Consider the following 8,441-nt stretch of genomic DNA (forward strand, 5'->3'; position numbering starts at 1 on the left):
GGAAAGATATCTTGTGTTCATGGATCAGAAGGCTTAATATTGTTAAGATGGCGCTAGTCCCCAAATTGATATACAGATTCAATACAATCCCTATCAAAATCTCAGCTGGCTTCTTTATAGAGATTGACAAGTTGATCCTAAAATTCAATTGGAAACTCAAAGACCAAGAATTCCCCAAACATTCTTGATAAAGAAGAACAAAGTAGGAGGTCTCATTCTTCTCAATTTCAAAACTTTCTACAAATCAACAATAACCTAAGCATCTTGGTACTGGCAAAAAGATAGATATATAAATCAGTGAGATAGAATTGGGAGTCCAAAAATAAATTCATATCTATGCTCAACTGATTTTTGACAAGGATGCCAAGACTAGTCAGTGAGGGAAAGAACAGTCTTTAAACAAATGATGCTAGGACAACTGGATAGCCACATGCAAAAGAATAAAATTAGTCCCTTCTTTCACATCATAAACAAAAATTAACTCAAAATGGATCAAAGGCCTAAAAGTAAAAGCTATAACTATAAAACTCTTAGAAGAAGACTTAGGGATAAATCTTTGTGACTTGGAATTTGACAATGGATTCTTAGACATAACACCAAAAGCACAAGCAACGACCAAACATATCAATACATAAACTTCACTTCATCATAAAGACTTTTACACTTCAAAGAACACTCTCAAGAAAGTGAAAAGACTAGTCATAGAATGAGAAAAAATATTTGCAAATCATTTACCTGATAAGAGGCTTGTATCTAAAATATATGAAGAACAAATAACCCAGTTAAAAAATGGGCAAATGATTTGAATAGACAATTCTCCACATAACATATACAAATGGCCAGCAAGCACTTGAAAAGATGCTTAATATCATGAGTCATCAGAGAAACGCAAACCAGTACCATAATAAGATACCACTGCACACACACTAGGTTGGCTACAATAAAAAAAAAAAAAAAGTCAGATAATAGTAACTACGGATGAGGAGATGGAGAAATTGGAGCCTTCATAGGACATTGCTGGTGGGAATGTAAAATGATGCAGCCACTTTGGAAAACAGTCCGTAGTTTCTCAAACAGTTAAACATAGAGTTACCATATGACCCAGCGATTCTTAGGTATACACCCAAGAGAAGTGAAAACATCTGTCCATACAGAAACTTGTACATGAATGTTCATAGTGGCATTATTTGTAATAACCAAAAGATAGAAACAATCCAAATGCCCATCAAAAGATGAATGGATATACGATATGAGGTATATCCATATAATGGAAAATTATTCATCAATAAAAAGAAATAAAGTACTGATACACACTACAACATAAGTGAACCTTGAAACCATTATGCTAAGTGAAACAAGACAGTCATAAAAGGTCACATATTATATGAATCCATTTACATGAAATGTGCAGAACAGGCAAAAATATAGTGACAGTGTGTAGATTATTGGTTGCTTAATGCTGGGATGGGGGCAGGGGATGTTAGAAGGTGACAGCTAAAGGGTATGAGTTTTCTTTTTTGTATGACTAAAATGTTTTAAAATTGATCTCCAGCACTGTATGCCCCTTATCCCCACTGGGTATGGTCACAGAATCACACCTTGGCTAGATTGATAACTTTCCTGAAACTTGTGTTAAAGAACTTCATCTCTCTAAAAGAAATATTTTTTGTTAGGAATGACTATAACCATAGATACGAAAATTCCACACCAATGTGATCAGTATATAAAGGAAAATAAAAGCACTTTCCCCAAAACTCTAGGTTTGCTTTTAGATGTAAAAGAATCACAATTTGGGATCAAATCTTTCATATTCCTTAGGAGTGTAACTTTTACTAGTTTCAACTCTAGATGATGTCAAATTTATTACTATCTTTTAAAGTACAACCAAAAAAAGTAATCCCAAGGCATAATATTTTTCCTTAAAGGAAAGTTTAAAGTCATGTTTTTTTGTTTTTGACAAAGTTGCCATTCTTTGCTATCTTCAAAGTCTGAACAAAAAAGTGTTAAAAAAAAAGCCCACATTCCACTTGGATACAATAATCAATCAAAAACCCAAGGACAACACTGACTTTTAAATAAAGGATATAGAGAGTTTATAGAATAGTTCAAATATTAAAGATGACATTCAACATTCACCTGTCTCCAATAGAACGCAACCCTTAATATTATCAATACAAGGTCTCTGCATAGAAGATATTGTTTTCTACGTTTATAGAGCTTTGATTTGGACCTTTTTTTGTGGCAAATGTTAACCACTGGAAATTATGATGATACAGTAAAACTCAAGACTTAGGATGGGAAGTAGATGAGTGAATACAATTCTACACACACTTCTCCAAGGGAAGCCTACTAGCTCTGCCTGGCCAAGCATCAGACATCAGCTGCGAGGCGAGGTCATGAATCATGGCTCTAGCTTTCACATGGAAGCAGCATTTGGATTCCAGTTGTGTGAAATGAGGGAATCTGCCTTCTGCGAAAGGTGGGACTCGGGGTCCATAAAGGACTGTAGTCATACATCCAGTCTAGAATCTCCTAGGGCAGTGGCTGTAGAGATTCAGGACTCCCTGTGGTGCCCCTCAGTCATTTCTGAAGGGTCAGGAGCCCCTTCTCACCAAAAACAGAGCAATGTCATATTGATGATGTTTCAGTACCAAAAACATTCTTCCACATTCCCTGCTGCTCTCAGACCTGCTTAGAAGAAAACTAATCTGTGAAAGCGTAATCCAAAATAAAAAATGTCAGGAGGAAATGGCAAGAAATCCAAGTCCAATTCTCCAAAGTTGGCAGCTTGCAGTGTAATGTGTTCATTTATATACCTAAAAACTAAAAGAGACTGTGTAGAAGTGATACCGAGCAGGACCCTGTGGGGCTCCTGGACACAGAAGCCTGTCTGTGTTCCCCCATTTTTTGTTTGTAGGAAATAGGCTTCATTCAGCCTCCACCACCTTCTCTGAGTTCCAATAAGCAGGTTCAAACAGTTGCTAATCAGGGAAGGGAGGAAATGCGGAGACAAAGGAAGAACAGTCAAGAAACAATAGTGCAGCCTTGGGGCAAGGTCCTGGTCCTCCCTCAAGGAATACACAAAACAATATCTTTGAGCTGTTTTGCAGTTACTGAACCCCCACCAGGTGGGAGAAGTTAACTGTATGCTGCCCACAAGTACCAGACCCCAGACAGGTTGGAACCAAGAGGTTGATGATGCTGACTCCCAATTACCTCATCACCAACCAATCAGAAGAATATCCACAAGCTGATCACACCCTCTTTGAACCATTTCTATAAAACTCCTCACTATCCCCTCCGGGTTAGGACACACAATTTTGAGGGCATTAGCCCAGTGTGGTCTCCTTTGCCTGGCAAAGCAATAAAGCTACTCTTTTCTACTTCACCCAAAACTCTGTCTCGAGATTTAATTTGGTGTCAGGGTACAGAGGCTGGATTTGGCTACAGAAGTCTGACAGGATCCCTGGCTTGGGGGTGACACTTAGCCAGCTTGTCTTGAATGAGTGTCAATTTCGGGCCTAAGGTGGCAGAGACTGTCACTCACAGACCTGGAGGCTGTGTAGGTCCAGGGATTCTGGGCATCGATGGGGAAGCAGGAGCTGGAGCCCTGCCTTTATGGGGGTGGGGTTTGTGCCACTGCAGGCCTAAAAGGCACAGAATGTCTCTGTACAGAAACACAGCCCTCAGACACAGCCCACAAGGATTTTTTATTTATTTTTATTTTTTTAACATCTTTATTGGAGTATAATTGCTTTACAATGGTATGTTAGTTTCTGCTGTTTAACAAAGTGAATCAACTGTACCTAAACATATATCCCCATATCTCTTCCCTCTTGCGTCTCCCTCCCACCCTCCCGATCCCACCCCTCTAGGTGGTCACAAAGCACCGAGCTGATCTCCCTGTGCTATGCGGCTGCTTCCCACTAGCTATCTATTTTACATTTGGTAGTGTATGTATGTCCATGCCACTCTCTCGCTTTGCCCAGCTTACCCTTCCCCCTCCCTGTGTCCTCAAGTCCATTCTCTACATCTGCGTCTCTATTCCCATCTTTCCCCTAGGTTCTTCATGATCATTTTTTTTTTTTTTTTTACATTCCATATATAGGTGTTAGCATACGGTATTTGTTTTTCTCTTTCTGACTTACTTCACTCTGTATGACAGACTCTAGGTCCATCCACCTCACTACAAGTAACTCAATCCACAAGGATTTTTTAAAAGTCCCTGCAGGTGGGCAGGAGAATGACAAGGGTAGTGCAGTGAAAGCCATGGGGTGTCTCAGATGCCCTTGCTCAGTGGCTGGCCCATCTCCACCAGCTATGACTCCTCAGGGGCATAGCACACTCGTAAGAAAGATTGCCCCTCTCTGCCCTGTTGGTGACAACCTCTTCCTCCAGGCTGGGTGTGGGGAAAAGGGAAGGGGCAGGGGGACACGAGACTGAACAATACTGTTAACGTCTCTTGTGGTCAGGCTGCCCCAAGGAGCAATCGTATTTTTTAGTCCCCCTGATGGGACTTCAGTTTTGGTCACATCACCACAAACACGTGAGCACAGAATTCAGGCTAATGTAGCACCATCCTTGCTCATGAACATATTTTAAAATACACAGTGGTATGGAAGGTGAGACACTGAGCATGTGAACTGTAGCAAATCGGAAACCTGAAAAGAAACATAGTGAAGGCGTAGAACTCCTGTTGGTGTAACAAAGCAGGACCCTATGGGGCCTTCCTGGGACAGACTTCTCTGCTACATCCTCTGCTTTAGCTCCTCTCTGAAGTACCTAGGTAACAGTATCTGATGCATATTTCCTGAGTTTTTCAGATGCTAAAACCACCACCAAATGGAAGAAATTAATTACTTGCACGTGGCCCCCAGACCTACTGGAGCCTAAGGATTGATAATGTGAACCCCTGTGACACTGCCCTGTTACCTCACCATCAACCAATCAGAGAACTGTGCACAAGCCCAATTGTGTGTGCCCTGTGACACCCTCCCCCCACCCATCATCTGGCCTTTAAAAATGCTTTGCTGAAACCCTTCAGGGAGTTCAGGAGTTTTAGAGCACTAGCCACCCGTTCTTCCTGTATAGGGCCTTACAATAAACGTTGCACTTTCCTTCACCACAACGTGGTGTCAGTAGACTGACTTTACTGCATGTGTGCGAGCAGACCCAAGTTTGGCTCAGTAACAGTGGGACCCCTTTTATGTGGAAACAACTCCCCTCCCCATGTCAGGGCAGGATAAGCCATCAAACGGCTGAGGTGAAAGGTAAAGCTCCTTTGGCATCCGTGAGCCAAAGGAAGGTTCAGGGAGTGAGCACAGCCAGGTGTGAACCATGAGGGCTGTCTCTTGGGCTCCTTACAGGCCTGTTGTGAGCAGACCGCTCATTTAATCTTGTGTGATTCCTGCCTGTGATCGGTCATACGGGCTTAAGCTTTTTTGCAACCTCACTTTTTCACAGAAATCTGCAGTTCATGAAGTACTTCAAATAGAATCAGTTCAAACCCACTGAGCTGTCACAGCAAACCCAGGGCTCCAGGTGTTACCGGCTTCATTTTACCAGCAGGAAATTGAGGTTTAGGGTCTAACACACCTGCCCAGGGCAACAACAGCATGTGGCGCACCCAGGGCTCAAACCCGGGTCAGGTGGAGCCGAGGGCTTTTACCCCCTGTGCCACAGCTGCCCCGGGGTCTCATTGCCTAAGCCTCCACCGGGGGTCCACCCATCAATTTACCTACACAATCTCCCGGTGCTGAATGCTTTGCGCTAAATAACAAAGTAGCTTAAAAACAAAACAAACAAACAAAAAAACTCTGAAATGTGTATTTAGCTGTTTTCTTCTGACCCATGATTTTCTTTTTCCCCCTGTTTTATTGAGATATAATTGAAATATAACACTGTATTAGTTTAAGGTGTACAGTTTTTATTTCTTTCAAAATACACAGTAGAGGCAAATATCCTGTAAGCTGCTATATCCTGATTTGTGTAACAGGGCTGTCACCCGTGGGTGTAGGTGAACTGGCGGGCAGGAAGAGGTGGGAGTGGGCATTTTGAAATGATATGTGCTGAAAATTTTATCTTGACTGTTTTTAGTGATGGAAATTAAATATCCAACCAGGGAGGCCACAAACATCCTGACAGTAGCATGGTGGGATGAGACGGTACTCTATTGAATTAGTCTAGAGGTCTCTGGGCAGTGGTTTGTGATTATTTACCTGCAGTGCTGCTTGGGGACATTTGCATGGAGAAAAAAAATGGCCACACAGTTTTTTTTTCAAATGTATAGAATGTTAACTTCATATTTTCATTTAACCTTTCAGTGTTTCAATGAAATGAACATTTCCTATTTCACTACTTGGTTTGCAGATTTTAGGGAGCTCGATTTAACTAACTGGAACAACATTTATAGTGTTATTTTTTGGTAACTGCTATTTACAAGACATGCAAAACATGTCTATCAAGAGAAGACAAAGCCTTCTTCCTAGCTGAAATAAATTCCACTTGACACCTAGGACTTCATTATATATTAAATCAACTTCATTCCTCTCTAGGTCGTATGTAAAATACACATATTTAATGTCTTTGTCTACTACAGATGTCCAAATGAGCAGATTCATTACCTGTCCTAGCTATAAAAACCTCCGCTACTGAATTTAAAGTGAGAGCACTAAACTCTAGAGTGTGTATAATAAACTGCTTAACTAGTTGTTAAATTTTTTTTAAAAATCTGCTTAGTAAAACAGGGGTCCTGTGAAGAATGTACGTTGCAGATGTAATTTACCTGGGGATTTCATTTGTTTCTATCCCATCCCTCAAACCCAGCTTAAATTCAGCAGCTCCTAATTAAAAATGACACGGTTTCATTACAGCTGTAGTATGGAGTGTGGAACACAGTGACTACAGTTTAAATCACATTACTTACCCGCACGATCCATTATACTCAAATTTTCCCTGATTCAATTGCATCGCTAAATCTGTTAAGAGACAAAAATAATTTAGCATCTCGTCTCCTCCGACAAAGAAGATCCTGATGGGGTGATTTCAAACAACGGAAATCAGATACTGACCCCTGGCTGAAAGGTCTTTTTTTAACACCACAAGGTTAAAGGTCGGTTTAAGGCATACAACTCTCTCTTCCATGTTGAAATGACCTTGTGTTTAAACTAAACAGAAAAATCTGTATTCATAGAGATCATGTTGGCAATGTTTTAAAATTTGGATTCAATATATGCGTCATATGATTGTTGAATTAGTGTTGAGAGTACAGATGTCCAAGCTGATATATAGTTAGAGGAGATGTGCCTTACCACCCTAGAGGAAGGGTACACCGGACATACCCAGTAGGGTCATGTGAATATAAAACTCGATTAAAATAAAAAATAAACTAGGTAAGTATGTAAAAATTGACTTAAGGTGACTTCAGGAGAATTCTTCTAGTGGGGTCTAGTGGCAGGGCATGGCTTATGGTTTTTCTCTTGCAGGCAAACACAATGTTCTTTCTTTTCATCAGCAAAAGAAATGGGCAGCTGATGGATTTTTTTTTTTTTCCTTCTCAAAGTGCTGTGATTAAACCTAACATTATAGAATACAACATAAGCTGACCTAGATCATAAGCAGCCTTTGGATCATTTAATCCATATAACGGAGTCACTGACAACAAAGAATAAAACTTGACCCCTTTTTAAGTAAGTAAAATCAGCAGTGCCTTTTAATCGTACTTTGTTTTTGTTAGAAACACTCCAGGGCTGTGCTGGTACCTGGTCACAGTTTAGCAGAGTGAGCACTGATAGGGATGCTGAGCAGAAATCTGAATCCAGTTCCTGATCACTGAGGCAGCATCACCAAGGGGTGGGAAACACAGTCAGGTCACATTCATGCCAAGGGGATGCAAGTCATAGGACCTTTCGATCAGTACAGATCGTAGGGAGCAAGGTGGATTGAGATTCACAAAATATGGTGGATGGACTTGAAAAAGAAAATGCCGCCCAAATGGGGAAACATGGGAGGTACCGCCATAGAGCAAAGAACAGAACAAGAAAGGTGTTTTGGTTTTTTTTTAACCAATATTAAGGACCATGCTGTGGCATTAACCACAGAAAGTGAATAGGTTTTGTGGCATATTTCTCACCTGTTTTAGGTGAGTAACTAGAGCCTATTATTTTTCTATTTTTAATTGCAATCGTAGGCCCTTAAGCAAACTTTGAAAACTTGACAAATTTTGTTTATGCATTCACAAAAACTGACTGCTCTCCTTGCAGGGAAAAAAAAAAAAAGATTATATACTGGAAACTTGCCTCAGAATACACTTTGGAGGAACAAGTTATATATTAGTACCTCTAAGGGTATAGAACTCCTTAAACACCATTTTAGCAGAATCTACTCTATAATATTCTGCACTCTTATGGTGAGATGCCACTATTTTGCTGATCTCCTGCTGA

At 40.5% G+C, this 8,441-nt stretch overlaps 1 protein-coding gene across 3 annotated transcripts in view; it reads right to left on the reverse strand.

Annotated features, from left to right (window-relative positions):
• The window catches only part of PLCB4 (phospholipase C beta 4), a 159,033-nt gene that overhangs the window by 57,433 nt on the left and 93,159 nt on the right, over positions 1 to 8,441 (reverse strand). For all 3 annotated transcript variants that reach the window (XM_007452038.1, XM_007452036.1, XM_007452037.1), the window contains one exon: positions 6,926 to 6,977. In XM_007452038.1, coding sequence (XP_007452100.1) covers positions 6,926 to 6,977 — 52 coding nt within the window. The remainder of the gene's footprint in view (positions 1 to 6,925; positions 6,978 to 8,441) is intronic.

This window comes from Lipotes vexillifer, unplaced genomic scaffold (genome assembly GCF_000442215.2).
Source record: "Lipotes vexillifer unplaced genomic scaffold, Lipotes_vexillifer_v1.1 scaffold257, whole genome shotgun sequence".
Lineage (NCBI taxonomy): Eukaryota > Metazoa > Chordata > Mammalia > Artiodactyla > Lipotidae > Lipotes > Lipotes vexillifer.